Genomic DNA, 18,055 nt, shown 5'->3' with positions numbered 1-18,055 from the left:
AGACCACTGTCATTAGACTCTACTAGAATTTGGTATCAGTGTTATATTCAGATATTAATCAATAAAGAAAATATACTGAACTAAAAATTATGTGAAGGTCATTGCTCATGATAAAACGAAAATTTTAAATCTAGACTAATAGAATTTTTTTTAGATATCTCATGCCCTTGTCAGCTTAACGCTAGTGTAAACATTGTGCCTCGAAGCCTTGAGGTACAATAAATATGACTTAAGCTGACAGACAAATATTTATATATGTGTTTATTTATTTATTGGCATGAAGTTTCGAAATGACAAAGCAAAGTTGCTTCTAACAACTTTGGGTGAATAAAGAAAGATTCTATCCGCTGCCGAGCTTTTTCCTTCAGTTGCTCTGAGCTAGAGTGAGGATCCTGAAAGACATTTAGTAACAAAATTGTTTTAGTTTTGTTTTATTCCGGCCACATGAAAAAGGAAAGATTTTTTTATAGACTTTGTTTATTTTCTCTGTCTGTTTATAATTTTGTTCATTTATTTATTTATTTTTAAATATAAAAATCTTTGAGCGTTAATGGGTTATTGACAGAGCACCAATGATTTAGGATCTACGATACTTTCGGATACTTTGGCAAATTATTAAAATTATAATGGCTGTGATGTGGTCTTCTCTGATGAGTTGCATATGGAAAATAAATTGGCAGCCGATCGAGACTACAGTCTACCCCAAAACCAAATCAAAGTCCTTCAAAAAGAAGTTATCGTGCTTACCCCATACAAATGGGAAAACAAGCACGTTAAAAGGAGAAGGTTGGCTAACCAGTTTTGCATAAGGCAACCACTCCCGTTAATATTTACCTTGCTTTTCTGAAGTTTTGGCTACAATGAAGTCAATGTACAAGGTTAATGACTTTACTGCAGCTTCGTACATAAACAAACCTCCCAAAAATAAAAAAAGGTCTTGTACTCATGAATCACAGACAATTAAAAATAGATAATTTATTATAAAAGAATTGATTGACAACGTGATTAGATATCTACCTGAGAACAAATCTCATGAAAGAAAGGGAAAAAGAACTATAAATGTTTATACACTTTTTCGAATGCGTCCAGCGTCTGCGCGGGTCTGCTGTCCGTCTCTTCCAGTCTGGCCGCTGGAACTCTTCTTTCTGCAAGATAATATTTCGTTAACGCCTCTTAAAGATGGAAAGGCCGTGTCCTCTAGACGTGAAAGAAAACTACACAAAATATGCACCTTTTGTCATGTGTGTTTTAACGTAAGCGCAAGACATATATAATTATATAACGTCGTCGGTAACACGTTCATTTCAGAGCTATTGCACTAGCATTGCATCATGCTTTAATGTTTAAGTGTAACCAAATATCATTGTGTTAGTTTTGAATCCGACACACAGACTTCGATCCCGTAAGTTCTACCTCATGTATGTGGGATATTGTTCCCAATTGTTGATTGAGCTCCGATGCTCATATGTTTGCCATGATTCTATTATATACGCTTTTGTATTTTGTATATTCTTCTACGCCCGCTTAAATGTAGCAGAGCAAATAAAAGTTATAAAACACAAGCAAGAAGATACCGCTTTAGAATCGCCCTTCATCCTCGGACCTCTCAGACGAAGTATGGGATCGTTGAATGTATATTCATATATCATCTTTCTCTACCACGCAGGTAAGAAACAACAATTGTAGTTATGACATAACACTCAAAATAGAGATGTCATAACTCCTTTCTGTTTCGTGATGTTAAGCGGATAATTGACACCATGAATGTTTCTGAAAACTTAATTTTGCCAGAGGAAGGAATAACAGCCAGTAGCCCCTTTATAAAAAAAAACATAATCCATAGCATTTTTTCTTTTTAAGTAACTGAAATATCTTTATTTTGAATGAGTTACTTTTATCGCATAAAAGTCCACATTGCATATTTGATGATAGTATTGATTAACATCTAACGTCAGATAGACTAAGATTGTGAATTTCATCAATGAACCAATTAAATCAGTAGAATAATTACCTTTGCTTAGTGATGTATTGTCAACTTTATTATATTATCTCTATTCCCTTTCTGATGAAAGTTGTAAAATCTGTATAGTTCTGACCATCAGAGAGAGAGAGAGAGAGAGAGAGAGAGAGAGAGAGAGAGAGAGAGAGCCCAGACAAAACTGACAGGACGATCTTGCTTAATCTAAAATAGGATCTGCTTTTTTTTGGTGTTCGTCCGTATAGCATCAAACAGACGCCATCAGGATTACATGCCAATAATCCTCTTTTGCGGCTCAAATACCTCAAATACGTGCAAAAATCGAGTCTATCTTATTTATCTGTCGTACTTTCTTCTGCACATTATCACTGAGGGGATGGGTGCATCTGGATATAATATCTCAAGTGCTACACCGAACTTCCGAATGTCAATGTGCATATGTTTTCATTCTAGTCTGTCTGCTTGATAACAGTTATTCGGATTCTAATCATAATATTATTATTAAGTATCTTTTCTTCAGGTCTCTTCAATATATTTTCAAAGAGCAGATTATTGAGTGTTGGCCCATTCTTCTTTTCTGTCGAGACAAGCCTGCTTTGAATTACAGTAGAGGGCCGGAAGTGAGACAGTGCAAAAGTATACCTTAGTTTAACCAGACCACTGAGCTGATTAACAGCTCTCCTAGGGCTGGCCCGAAGGATTAGACTTATTTTACGTGGCTAAGAACAAACTGGTTACTTTGGTTACTTAGCAACGGGACCTACAGTTTATTGTGGAATCCGAACCACATTATAGCGAGAAATTAATTTCCATCACCAGAAATAAATTCCTCTAACTCTTCATCAGCCGGCCGGAGACTCGAACTCGGGCCTAGCGAGTGCTAGTCCACAGCTCTACCGACTCTCCCAACGAAGAGCTGGTTGAGCCCAACGAAGAGCTGGATGAGACAGTGCAACCTGCTCTTTTTATAGACATTTTAAGTTTATAAGTCTATAGCTTAGGAAACTAGAATTTTCATATACCAGAGGAAAACTGGTCTTCTTAGGATAAGTTCATATCGTTCAGGGCTCTTATGTTATAGGCTACACAATATCCCTTTGCTCTCACTAACCTTTGCCGACCCACCCCCACATACACATAAGACCTGCACATACAGACACACACACAAACAGTTCTCTTAGCAAAAACGTAGACGGTCATTTCGAGTCAGCTTACCGGAAAGCGAAGGCAATTAAAAGGATGAAGAAAGCCGCTCCAGCGATGGCGACTTCGAAACTGTAGATGATACTGCGTTCTGAAGGAATCAAGAAACGCGGGTAAGGAAGTATATACCGTATCACCTTTTCCACTAACCTCCCCTATTTTCTCCCCTGTGTAGAGCGAACTTGATAATATAGTTTAGACCCCAGACTGCTGACATCCTCACAGCAGATCAAAATAATGAATTTGAGCACAGAATGCTTATAATCATGCTGTAACCACAGTGGACAAAAATAAACATGTTAGCCTTTGAAAATAACACATCACTGATATCGATCCAGTTTGCTTACTATACCACTGTTTAAGTATTTGAAAGACACAAAATTACAGAAGACGAAGCAGCAGTGAAGATCAATTCCTTAGTATTAACTGAGGTCAAATGAAATACAAAATATTTACATACCATTTGTTCCAGTTAATGTCACCGTACTGAAGTCACCGCAAGCGTTCCCGCCTATGCAGACTTGCACTGCAAATATGCAACCTTCGAGTTCGGAAATGCTGATCTGCAAACTGGGGTAAAGAAAATCCATGAAAAACTAAGTAATCTTTGTAAAAGCATACTTTCATAAACTATAAAAAAATACCCTATAAAATATTTATGTAAATGCATCATAAGCCAGTGTATTTAGCAATCATTTCTATGTTTTCCAGCATAGCTATGAGCTAAACCTTGGAAGATCAGCTACAAGATATTCCACCTTGTCTAGGCAGAGAAAAGTTAAGTATACCTTAGTTTAACCAGACCACTGAGCTGATTAAAACAGGGCTCTAGACTTATTTTACTGGCTAAGAACAAACTGGTTACCTAGCAACAGGACCTACAGTTTATTGTGGAATCCGAACCACATTATACCGAGAAATGAATGTCAATCACCAGAAATAAATTCCTCTAATTCTTCATTGGCGGGCTGGAGACTCGAACTCGGGCCTAGCAGAGTGCTAGCTGAGAACTCTACCGACTCGGCCAACGAGGAACTTCTAGACAAAATAATCTTTCTCTTGCATTCACTTACTGATTTTCCTGCTGGGTTCCGCTCAGGCGAATTCTTTCGCGCTTCTGATTGTTGTAGAGGATGTAATTGTATCTCGTGGCCTCGTAGACTTTATCCCAGGTGACTTCAGCTGAATCGCTCTCTCCCATCTTCGCTGATAACGATTTTATCTCTGAGGAAAAGAAGCTTAAGAAGTCAGTTCGGTGAGTGATTTCATTTGCTGAAAGTAAGCGTACCTTAAGTATAATCGCAATGAGAGTATAAAGAAGTCAAATGAATCTTTCATTACATCCATTACCACTTTTGAAAATAATTCAGATGTCTAATTATCATAACACAGTTTACTACAACAACAACAGCAATAATAATAATAATAATAATAATAATAATAATAATAATAATAATAATGACTAACTTTCAATGGCTCGTATTCGATGGAATACTCTCGCCGAATTACTCGAATTCAGGCTTAAGACATTGACAGATATCTCATCATTCGGAGAGATAAGCTTGTCAGTGAACTGCACAGAGCAGTCTTCCATCCGCCCAGAGCATCTCTTGACTGTGGGACTGCCCAGTGGTTTCCCGCCCCCGGAGAAGGTGACCTCATACGCGAACGTGGTATTGGAGGCTTTTGTTGAGGGTATGTCTTTATTTTCGCTCCACGTTATAGTCAGGGACGCTTGACCAGTCTGCTTGGTCGAAATAACTATACCTGGAAATAATTTTTTAAAATCTTTTAGTATACCTAAAAATTACGGTTATATAAAAGAGGTTCGGTATGCGAAGTCCTGATTAAAACATATTTATTATATACTTCTTTAGAGGTCAGTTGTGAGAGAAAGCTGGACCTGTTCTCAAAGACGGCAAGGATATAAACCCTTTGGTTATCGTTATTACACGCAGTTACACACAGGAAAAGGACATACATTTATGCAATGCATTTTATCATATAATACCAGCAGTTCGAAACGTTATTACAGCCTGTCGAAACTGACAGGGATGTACATCCATCTGCAAAATGGTAACCAGCTCTTACCTTCAACGGAAACGCGAATTTTAGATGGCCCACTTGCTACCCCTCCCGTGACGTTCCGAACTGTGATCTCCCAGACACCCGGTCCAAGGTCCAGTTTGTAAGAATTACCCTCCACTTCAGCATAGTTGCTCGTTCCTTCCGTCAAAGATTTCCATTCTACGTGGCAGGTGCAATTCATCTCGCCGTCCCACTTGACAACTCCTTTTTTATACTTGACGTCGAGCGGGTAAGACAACTGGTAATATGCGTCTGTAAAGCATGTGGAAAATTCTGTTTGTTAGAATGGGCTCTCTAAATGCACCTGATAACAAGTTTATTAGAGTTTGGGAGAAATGAGACGCAAAATCAAAACGTAGTGGATAAGTTTCAGAGCAATTTCTTCAAATTTCAAGGATAGTTGAACATAGGTTTGCCAACATTCCCGGATTCGCCGGGATTCTCCAGTATTACTGTATGTTTTCCCGTCTCCCGAAATGGCTTCAAAACCTTCCGCAATTTTAGAAAAATATTATGTTTTAAACAAAATGGGATTTCCATTTTTAAGAAATTGTAGGCAGTGGGCCAAAGAAAAAGTGTAAAATATACATTATTATATATATATATATATATATATATATATATATATATATATATATATATATATATATATATATATATATATATATATATATATAATATATATAATATGTGTACACACACACACACACACACACATATATATATATATATATATATATATATATATATATATATATATATATATATATATATATATATATATATATATATATGTTTCATTCTCACTGTACTGTTTCTAATATGTATAGATACAGTGAGAAGAATGAAAATATATATATATATATATATATATATATATATATATATATATATATATATATATATGTATATATATATATATATATATATATATATATATATATATATTATATATTTATATATGTATATAAATATATATTATATATAATATTTATATATAAGAGGGCATTGTGGTTGTTACAATTACATACATATATATATATATATATATATATATATATATATATATATATATATATATATATATATATATATATATATATATATATATATATATATATATATATATATATATATATATGTTTCATTCTTCTCACTGTATTGTTTCTCAGTTAACACAATTTTGTTTTATTTAATGATGGAGAAACTCGGCACCTTATTTTTAAATGGATTACAGCTTTTGCAAATGTATCATTCAGATAAATGATATATCATTTCATAACTAATGTATCGCTTTGTACTGCTTGTACGCGATCTCCAGGATTTCTAGATCAGGTAGTTGGCAAGCCTAGTTGAACATATTACTTACGACAAAAAAAAAAAAAAAAAAACCGTATTCCAACACTGTGTACCATGGAAAAAGTACTTGTTTAGATTTCTCCTAAGTTAAATATTTTTAGGTTACTTTACGCTGTATGTCAAATAGACATTCAAAGATTCATTATATGAGCATAGTAAAAATAAAAAAAAATTGACAAGCTTTTAATATCCACGTGGTTGTTTTTGGTATTTTATTTTCTCGGATTCATCTGTTTTGAGATACTTTATAACTTTTAATTAAAAATGTACATATTAGAACATCAAGTGAACATTCGTCTAAGAATTATGTAGGAATAATATCTTTTAAAAATCAATTATTTGAATAATTATACTGGGCAAATTATAAACGCCTTGTGGGATGTAAACCTTTGATAAAATGAGTCATTTTATTTCTCTCCATAACTCCTCATTACCAAATATTACTGACCTAGATCGACCAGGCCACAGGTCTTGTGACCCATGACACCTCTCTCCACAGCTGCCACGCACACCTGGTACCTGCTGTTCTCCTTGAGATTGTGCAGAGTCCAACTGATCTGTTCCTCTGGAAGGATTTTGAATTCCGCAGACACCAAACTTGGCGGCAGTATGTACAACAACTTGTCCGCTGCTGGAAGCTCGTCGTCTTCGCTGAAATATTCCAGGTTCCAGGACACGATGTAGCTGGAAACATCCTCTTTCTTCGGAGGCTTCCATGTGACCAGAATGGATTCGGCTGACGCTGTCCTTAGTTTCATTTCTTCCACGGGAATAGCTGGCAGGGCTGCGGGCAAATTAGAATAATTATTGTACTTCCTCTTCGTTTATATATAGATGTATATGCATATTTTCATGATGTTGCCTTGTAATATGTATATCCTCCCATAGTTTTGATGTATTTGCTCTTCTATTTATCAAGTGTTATGTATAATGATAATGATTATTGAAATATCTTATGTAGTGGTATCAGATCTCAAAAGACTTAGTGATTTAAAATTAATAGTATCTTTCTTGATAAAAGCATAGTAGCTGGAGAGAGAGATTCGAGTTTCTGGCCAGATGTGCCATCTGCCACCAGTGTAGATCAAGTGAAGGGTTTGTTTCACTCCAGTTGCCATCAGAGCACTTTGTTTTAATTCACGTGTTGATTGACAGGTCGGGAATAACACTTGCCATCCGTTTGATCGTTTAAAGATTTCTGTAGAAGCATTGTCTCATACGAGAAAAAGACGAAGGTTTTGTAATGTTACATACATGACTCTGGTCACGTATGCCCTTTTGAAAGATATGGACAAGTGTTGCACAGAACCACATGGCAGCTGTGTCATGTTTTGTAAGACTGTGTTCAAAACGTTTGCCAGAGGTGATGTCACCTTCCTTTTTCTAGAAGAATTTTTGTATCTCGCACCCAAAATGCCTGAATGATGTCATATGACTGCTGAATTTCTACTGGAATCCAAAAATCGATTCATCCTGATTTTAGAGACCGATCAGTTTGGTTCTCTCTCTCTCTCTCTCATTCTTAAAAAGAGAGTAATATTAATGTAATATATTTGTAGTCACTGGTATTAGATATAGCTTTTGAGATCTGAGTTTAGTAAAATTATTTAATTTGTAACAGTGCCTGGTAAAAAAGTGTGTTTTTTTAATCCAAGCAGCTGCATATTCTGGGATTTTACAAAGGTTTTCACAAGTTTGTGTAAGGTAAAGTGAATTTTACTTATTATTACCATGTTATGATAAGGTGTATTGAGAGAATTTTTGCCTTGGTGAAATTATTATTGATAAATTTTGTGTGTATTTTTGTGTGTTCTTGTGTTTGCAATCTTTATTTTTCACATAAAATATATTGGTGATTTAAAATTTATCTACTTAGCATTTTAAATATTTCTTGATGATTTAACATTACGTACTTGATTTAATTTTCACCTATTAAGATTTTCTTTTCAAATCTTGAATAATTCTTGATAGTTTAAATTTTGCTTGATTAATTTAATTTCTTGATAAATTAAAGTCTTTGTGATTTAGTTTTGTTTAATAATTTAACTCAAGAATTAATTAAATTTTGTGTTGTTTTCAATTAATAGTAAATTTTTGGGATTGTGAATTCTGTTTATAAATTTTGAATTTACCAATAAATTTTTGTATTTAAAATTTAAAAAGAACAGTGTTTCATTTGTTGATCACCAGTGAATAGGATTAATTGTGTGCATAAGGAAAAAGTGATAAACATGTTTTGTTCCTTTAGTTTTGCTGAAGTGGATTAAGACCAAGGAAACAGTTAAAGTTGTTTGATGGAGTGATGCCCTTTTACACTAGTATATATCTTGTTTAATAGTGGATACCTCACATTAATCTTGATAAACTTAGTTTGATTTTTCATGTGATTAACAAGTTTTTAAGGGATCACTGTTACCTTTAGAATACTCAGTCGTAATTCTTATTGTAATGAAAGTTCAGGTATCTGGCTAAAGTGAGGTAAATGTTTGAATTTTGTGATTAGTTGTGCAATAACCAGGTACTTGGTACGCATCTTGACAACATATATATGCACACACATATATACTATTTATATATATATATATATATATATATATATATATATATATATATATATATATATATATATATATATATACAGTATATATGTGTGTGTGTGTGTGTGTGTGTGTGTGTGTGTGTGTGTAGATGAAAAGTGAATTCGAAATATATAGTCGTTGTTTGTCTTTCTTTTATTACGATCGATAAAAATATTTGAAAATTTTACTACATGTTTTCCTGTAAAAAGTATATTATTAGCCTAAGAGAGGAGGGCATGGAGTCAGTGGACGATATGATTTGTGACTCATTGCACGTTACTGCGCCATGTCATATTATCGCTATTATGAGAAAACTTATCCAGACAACCCTTGATAGCGAAGACATCAAGGAAAGAACCTTACCTACCGCTAACATTACTGGAGTGGATGATGTCGCTGCATGCTTCCCCATTGACAGCCTTCGGCAGTTTTTCTCGGGGCCGAACGCAGATGGCAAAGTCGTCTCTTCCTTCTTCCGCGAACCTGTGAAACAGCTGTTTCTCGGCTACCATGACGTCGGTTTGTTGCTCTTTCGGTGAGCCTAGAGGCTTGAAAGAGACGTGATACTCTTCGTTGTTTCTCAGTGGCACCATATGGCCCCATGATGCTATGATGCCGTCCATTGCACTGGCTGCCAAAACAGTTCGAGTGGAACTGAAGACTGGGGGAAAAGATGGAGGTTTAGGTCTTTTTCCGGCATGCTGGCATTGTATGTCTGGTTGTCGTCTCCTGGCCAGCTAGGAATTTCGACCATATTGTAAGATTTGTATGAAATTATCTGTCTCTTCTCTATCGATATTATTTTTTTTTTTACTTTGACGTGAATAGGCCTATTTGTGGCTTGATGTCATTTCCTTGAATAAGTACTGTGTATTTTCTGCCAAGTGCCTCGGAATTTGTGAACATAAAAATTATATACAGAAAAATAATGCTCATTAATTGTATATATCTACTTCGTCCAATATCAGGTAAGCAAACTTTATTAATTGATGATTTAAGATTGTCCCAACAGATACTGAAAGATGGACTAGACAGATAAATTAATAGGAGAATAATCAATTTAACAAATGATTGAAACTCTAATGACACTGTCAACTTTAAACCTAGCCTGCAACTAAGGATATTTTATGGCCTGAATACAATAATTTAGATAACTGCATATATGATAAGTAGACTTACAATTGACTTTCATCAAATCGTTCCCAGCAGCCAAGAGCGTTCCACGGCGGTCTAGACCTGAGACAATGACTGTAACGACAGAATCAGGCCCTGCGTCGATCTGCGACTGGCTCAGCAGGCAGAGTTGCCGGTCTCCAGAGGAGATTGTCTCCGGGTACCTTGTATCGTCTATCAAGGTCGAGTGGTCCAACTCAAGACCCAGCTCGTACCGATAGGCCTCTTTGACTTCATGAAAGCAAACTTTTACCCGCCCTGACCAGTCGATCGTGGAGCTGATGATCTTGATGGCTTTAATGAAAGGATTGAAGATGATAGAATTTTACTTTTTTTGTGAATTTATATCTTAAATAGCTGTAGACGATCCACGGGCATAAACTAATATGCTTGTGCTGTTTATTGCTAAAATAAATGACACCGTTAGACCACCACTTTACCACCCCTAGAGCAATAGAAATACGAACCATGACTTTTTCACTTGCGTACAGTTGCATCATCTTTGGTATCTTTTATGCAAAAGGTACATTAAAAAATACATCATTAACTTTTTAAGAGGTACTTGTGATAGGCAAGTATTATTCTTAGAAATATCTTGTAAGTTAACAGGTAGCTAAATATATGTTGGGAACAACTGAGGCATAGACAATTTCTTCCATACTTTTAACGTTGACACCTACTGATGTCTACTGTGCTTTTAAGTACAGTGGAAGTGCTAAAACGGCAACTTCCTAGAGGTGCTGTGGCCATTTATTTGCAATACGTTGAACGTAGTGTGCCTCATTCAGAAGACTGTAATGAGAGATTAGTGAAATGGTCGTGCATCATTTACAAAGTATCGCATTTGTTTGTGTCAATCATAATGAAAGCTCCTGCACAGATAAACCGTAGAGTAAACTTACGTCAAATAGAAAGGAAACAATAAATACTGAAATGGTAAGGGAGCATGAGAAAGAACAGTCTGACTTCCTCTTAGTGCAGTATGGTAAGCAATTAAATCTTTGACGAGTAACTCACGGAAGATGTCTGCAAAATGCATCTGGGCGTGTATGATCTGCAAATCCTCTGCCATCTCCGTGATCTGGAAGGAAACTGTTTTGCCCACGAAGTGCACGTACTTCCCACACTCGCCTCTGTATTGACAGCTAATTCTGTTAACCGAACGCACAATGGCGTCCTCAGTTAGAGAAAAGACGTTGCCAATGGCAACTTGTCCGTCGTTCAGGTTCAGCCATTTCACTCTGACAGTTCGCTTGCCGACTTGGTCCACCGTGAGCATCTTGTTATCGTCACTTGGACTGAGGCCTGAAGTTTCCAATAAGAGAGAGAAAAGATTTTCCAATAAGAGAGGAATAAAGACTTTTCAATAAGAGAGGAGAAAAAACAGGTTGTCCAGTTGCACTGCACTACTCTGTATCTGAGTTTAAAACATTTTAATTTTAAAAGCTTCTCTGCTAGACTTTCCTCTCTGACGTGAAATTCAGACATCTGTTTGGAAAATAAACTTGGGCTTATTAGAAATGCAACTGTATCATGAAGAAAGTTATAGACTTTTGTACACAAAATTACTCAACGGAGATTCAAAACTAAGCAGTTTCCCAATAGGAAAAGTTCCAGGAAAAAAGGAAAAAAAATGTATAATAGTCACTGCGACATTCATCATATAATTGCCGAATCTAGGATGAACTTCCTGTGCAGAAGACTTCCGTAATATCAGCTACTAATCAACTCATATTTCCTGAACATTAAAGCCCTCTCGTTTCACAATGCGTATCTCCTGGTATTTACCTCTCAGTTCTCAACAAGGCTTCTGAGATAAGCCTGGCTATATCCTACACAAATAGACTAACTAACAGGTACATAATTCGACTCTTAGGACAACAGGTCTTCACTGGATTTAGCAGGAAATGGGTCAACGGATGTTTCTTAACCATTTTATTAAACATGGGTCTCGCTAGTGACGCGCAATAGATAATCGTTTAGCTATAGGACAAACATACAGGTCACAACTAGAACAGAAGGTCATGGGGCCTGGGAACCTCATCTCAAGAGCCTTGATGAGAAACGGATTGATATTACTTGCAGCAACCAACTACGGTGAAAAGTTATATATACTGTATATATATATATATATATATATATATATATATATATATATATATATATATATATATATATATATATATATATATATATATATATATATATATATATATATATATATATATATATATATATGTGTGTGTGTGTGTGTGTGTGTGCGGGTATAATGCTGTATATATATTGATTGTATACTATTTTCCACACGCAGACATTTCAGTTTTCAAAGAACAATTATATGAATGCCTGCATTGTACGTATGTATAAAGAATATATGAACGTGCAAACAATGAACCATGAATTTCTAATGAAATCAGAAGACAAAATTTCAGAGGACACAAGTGATCAAATAAATCAGAGAAAAGTAGAAATTTAACACTTTTCTGGTAGTGAATATAAACGACTTTGATTGGGGAAGACACGACTTTAATCCGAACCTCGATCGTGTAAAATCATTCATGCAACACGAAGCAAAGCGCCCCTTACCCAAGAGGAAAAGTTCGCTATCTCCGTAGAACGACCGAAGCAAGGTTTCGGCCTTCACCAGAACCCGGACTTCACGGGACGCGTCGAAGCTGGAGTCGATGACCACGGGAGGGAAACAGAGAATGTGCGACCCCTTGAGATGGCTCCTCGTCCTCAGCGTTGTTCCCCACCGGTCAATCAGTATGAGGTCGTAACTGTGGCTGTCGATCGTTTCCTCGATGCAAACTGTCAGGTTTGTGCGGTCGTCTGGTGTATTCGAAATGCCATGGAGGACGCTGAAGACTCTCAAGTCTGGAAGTATGGATTAGGTAAATTAGTCAGTAGCTAAGTTAGCCGTTCTCGATTAATAAGGAGGGATGTCTAGCTGTTTTTTTTTTATTTACCTCTCGGAAAACTGTTCACCGCACTGTAGTCATTAGCAGAGTAATTAGGAAAACCTTTGAAACACTCCCTACTTAATAAAAGACAAAATGATTGTTAATGCAGCCCTGGATGCAATAAATGCAACAGACTATAAAATGGAAATATATAAGTAAGAAAATTTAAGTTAATAGGCTGTCGTCTTAGAATGCAGCAATGAATTCGTTTCTAAAATCTTTCTTTCATAATACACATATATTTTCAGTTTCTAAGCATCAAAAAGATGTACACTTTGGGCATGTCTCATTTTCACGTTAAAAAGATAAAGTGTTAGGGAAATCATACGTTCGCGTATTTCTTCCTGAAGCGTTGTCACCCTGGCAACGGCGTTGTGTGCGCTGTCATTCTTCTTCACCTGGACCTCATAGGTCTTCTGGTCGAGTTTCGTGAAATATACAGAGCAAGACGAGCTGTTCATGCCGCCACAACGCACAGTTACGTTGTTGTACCCGCCGGGAACGTCCTGATTCAAACTTACTTCGTATACACCTCCCTCGGCAGCTTTCCATTGGACCTCAATGAGGTCTGAGGACAACTGGACAACCTTGGTTGCGAAGTCTGTAAAAGGTGAGTAATACGAATGCAGCTTCAAATTAGTGTTCAAATGGCTGTTCAAATTCACCACTAATTCAAAATATAAATTTATTTTTTCTTTTTAATTAGTCAGATCTCTTCTCTCTGTATTCTCTTTACCTTCTCTTACTTCCTAATGAGCACCATATTCTTCGGAAGCTTGAATTTCAAGTGGGCTTGTTCCATGTGAATAGGGCTCATCTTCCGAATAATTATAATTATAATTATAACTGATTCCCAGCTGCTAACTTACTTTCAAAAGAGGCAGCCGAAGAGTGTGTGACTTTTCCATCCTGGCCGAGAGCCACAAGGAGAACCTTATACTGTCCTTGGCCGCTCAAGCGAACGATATTTGGGCTTCTGCAAAGTTTACTTCCGCCTTTTGAAGAGGCGTTACACGCGGCCGATATGAGATGGTACGTTTTACCTCCCCCTCTGTAAAGAACGATTTCCAAGGACACCGTGGTGTCATCAAAAGGACCTACGACGGAGATGTAGGGCTTTCCATCTTTCCCATACGTCAGCACAATTGAATCCGGCTCTGGTAAATCTGCAAAAGAAAATATTTGATGCTACTGACGGGAGATTGTTTTAGGCTGCCATTAATCATCAGCATTTACTAAGCTTTGAACAATGAAAATCTAGGATTTGCTTCACGAGCCTAACGTAACGTCACTTCCCCTATCACTTTACAGAATTTCAGCCATTCGTTTTTGAGTTCTAGGTGTTCAAATTAGATTCTCGTAGGCTTATAACATAATTCTTGTTCTCTTTGGGCTTGGAAATTTACCGAATAGCAGAGTGGTGCTGTTGATGGATTGTATTTGCTGCATATTTCCTTTGTTATTGTTTATATAGTGATTTGAACATAAAAAAAAGGTTTCTAAAACCACACTTTTCCATTTTCATTAACCTTAACAGTTCTCTCTCTCTCTCTCTCTCTCTCTCTCTCTCTCTCTCTCTCTCTCTCTCTCTCTCTCTCTCTCTCTCTGTATACAAAACACCCATAACAAAATATTCTTACATCCTCAATGAATAGAAATTAAAGATACTTTTTCCATTTTGAGTGATATTAATAACCTGCAAAAACCAACGAATTGGAATGAAGAATACCATTAGTTTTCAGAAAACCTGTTATTGTGGGCAAAACCACTAAACTGAATTGATAGACAGCTAGATGAGTAGAAAATCGTCAACAAATACATGAATGAATGTTGCTCACCTAATATAAACTGCTCTTTCGAATTCTCTGGGGCCTTCCATTCGCAAACTTGGCATCCCTTGGTGTCAGTCGAAGCGACATTGGAGAGGCAGAGTTGAACTTCGTGATACCTGAGGTCATCGTCCACATCGAGTAAATAGCAAGGTGAACTTTTGCAGTTGAACACTTTTTCAGTGTCAAGGCCAACGAGGCTGGCTTTGAGCTTCTCTCTCTTCCCTGCTTTGTAGTCGTGTTGTATACGGACAGATAGCCCGTCCTGTCTTTTCCTCAAGTTCCCAACCCACACACCCGTGAAGTTGATGTTTTCTGGGGATATTTAAGTTAATTACAAATTTGGCCGGACGGTGAGTTTCTTGTCACCTCGAATTTATTTCTGGCGATAGAAATTCTTTTCTCGGTATAATGTGGTTCGGATTCCACAATAAGCTGTAGGTCCCGTTGCTAGGTAACCAGTTGGTTCTTAGCCACGTAAAAAAAAAGTCTAAATCCTTCGGGCCAGCCCTAGGAGAGCTGTTAATCAGCTCAGTGGTCTGGTTAAACTAAGGTATACTTTTTTCCTCTAAACGTTTCGAAAAGTTAGGAAAATTATGAAAATACTTTTACTATTCTACAGATAACTTGCTTGTCACGATGTCTGTTTGAAGATCGAGTAAAGTTAGTTTTATACTTGGATATTCTTTTTAGGCGACATTTAGAAAATGAATTGTATTAATTTGTCGTCGCAGTACCTTCAACAAAACTGTGCATAAAAGAGAGGTCAAAATGACAACTCGAATTTAACCAAAATAAAAATTCTATTCATACATGTCAGAGAATAATCGGAAAAAATTAAACGATAGAGATACATAAATTGTTTTTGCACCATGCTAAATTTCAATAAATTGCCTTTCCAATAATACGAAGTTCATTGCTATTTATGACAACCATTCCACAGCAAAGCATATTATCGTAGTTTATTTTTTTTCTATTGGAACAATTCATGTATATATTTTAATTTAGTCTCAATTATTATACCGGCAAGTGTTTTCATTTATTGAATGGCCCAGAGACAAAGAACCACAGATACCTTTACCTTATTTTTCATCTACATTTATTAACGCTGGGAAGCAATAAAATTTTAAAAAATTAAGGTACTGTACATAACCTACTTGATATATCATGGTATGATGTAGTTGCAGAACTATTTAAATTCTGACGTCAATTTTGACGCCCTGGGAACACCAGTGTTTATACAACGGATGAAAACTCGCAGCACTTACTCAGTGTAACCGTAACGCTTCCGTAGGCAAGTGAAGCATTTTTCCTTGCCAGACGACTCTGCAACGTCAGCAAGAAGCTCGTGGGACCTGAATAGTGCTCGAGGTTGACTTTGAACATCTGACATTGTTCACTGACAGCAGATACTGAAGGGAAGACTGTCTGCGTAAAGTTGTTGCTAATTTGTAACTTGAATTCACTTGAATTTAAGTCAGTTGTCAGGTGACCATCAAAGCAGACCCTTAAAATGGGAGAATCTTCACTGTTTATCTTCTCAAGCGTTCGGATTGTGAAGACTGTAACGGAAAGAATCGGAGAGCTCTGAATAACAGTTGTAGTGGTTCTCACAACTTATTTAAAAGACGAAAATAGGCTGATCTGAATTAGAGACAAGTAGAAATCATTTGATTGGTCACGGTATTATCACAAGGAATCGATGATACTAACCGTCTCCAATGGTGAGTGGTAAAATGGCCAACAGGAGGGCAAGAATTTTCATGTTCGCAGACTCATATTCTGTGAAAAAGATTGCACATTCTGTCAGAGAATCATAGGTTCTCTCTCTCTCTCTCTCTCTCTCTCACGTGTGATGTCAGACTGTCCATAAAACCACTGGTTTTTTAATCTCCCGTTATACTACCTTATCAGTTAAAGACAACATATGGGAGCGCTACTTTGAGATAACAGGGAAGCTTTATCCCTTCACCAAGTAATTTTAATTTATGAATAAATAAGCACGATGCTCTTTATTCTTTCTGACTATCATGACAACATCAAAATTACAGTTCACAAAATAGATTGCAGTGAAAACAGATTCCTTCCTTCCCTGCGAAATTCGAATCAGTTTTGTTTCAATGTTCTGGAGAGAAAGAAAATTCTTACCGATTCGACGTACTGTCAGTCCGAAAACAATCTATCTTCACTCACTTGAAGAGAGCAATTACGCATTAAATCCTCCCTCTACGTCACGCACAGGAATAACTGAAGAGAAAGAAGACGGAAAAGCTGAGGATGATTAAAGTCTGACCAACGTCTAAGCACAGTTTCCGAGACCAACTGTTTATCTCGGGGCAGCTGACGGCCTGCCATGTGGATCTGTCTGATACAGTAGCTATCTCCTTCACCCTCCCCGTTCTAACACCAACATCCCCTTCCCCACCCATCCAACGTCTGCTTGTACGTACCCTTTCACCTTTCCAAAATTTCTACTTCCATTCAAATTTTTATTGAGTTTTATTAAAGTAATAACTGGCAGGAAAAAATGATAGTTGTTTCTCTTGCATCATTAAATTCTGCGTTTAAATTTGAGGTGAAATTTGCATCCAAAACCTCTAAATTTACAATAACAAGCTTGCGCGTTGTATCTTCATTGCTGAACAGTCACACATATATATTATATGTATATATAACATTATACTTAATTTGTTTTATGTTTAAGATATATCTATGAACGTATGTAATATAATATATATATATACATATACATACTGTATACAGTATATATATGTGTATATATACATATATATGTATATGTATGTATATATATATATATATATATATATATATATATATATAATGTATATATAGTGTGTATGTGTATATATGATATCTACTGCC

General features: G+C 36.3%; 1 protein-coding gene across 2 annotated transcripts; it reads right to left on the bottom strand.

The window, feature by feature from the left end:
* Window positions 1-960: 960 nt before the first annotated feature.
* LOC136851884 (uncharacterized) lies at window positions 961-17,535 on the bottom strand. Of its 2 annotated transcripts, none has more exons than XM_067126215.1 (17): window positions 17,366-17,535; window positions 16,886-16,954; window positions 16,441-16,734; window positions 15,182-15,487; window positions 14,213-14,509; window positions 13,672-13,944; window positions 12,967-13,257; window positions 11,398-11,685; window positions 10,387-10,674; window positions 9,575-9,868; window positions 7,077-7,412; window positions 5,273-5,521; window positions 4,649-4,948; window positions 4,255-4,405; window positions 3,642-3,751; window positions 3,194-3,272; window positions 961-1,145 (listed from the first exon to the last, which is right to left on the bottom strand). In XM_067126215.1, exons 2-17 carry the CDS (start codon window positions 16,935-16,937, stop codon window positions 1,064-1,066), a joined length of 3,690 nt encoding a protein of 1,229 aa, XP_066982316.1. In that variant the 5' UTR covers window positions 16,938-16,954; window positions 17,366-17,535; the 3' UTR covers window positions 961-1,063. The 2 variants fall into 2 exon arrangements, with proteins under 2 accessions (XP_066982316.1, XP_066982314.1); XM_067126213.1 differs by having other exon boundaries at window positions 17,321-17,503.
* Between the last annotated feature and the right edge of the window lie 520 nt (window positions 17,536-18,055).

Source organism: Macrobrachium rosenbergii, chromosome 24 (assembly GCF_040412425.1).
Source record: "Macrobrachium rosenbergii isolate ZJJX-2024 chromosome 24, ASM4041242v1, whole genome shotgun sequence".
Lineage (NCBI taxonomy): Eukaryota > Metazoa > Arthropoda > Malacostraca > Decapoda > Palaemonidae > Macrobrachium > Macrobrachium rosenbergii.
This window is presented reverse-complemented; position numbering and strand designations above follow the sequence as displayed.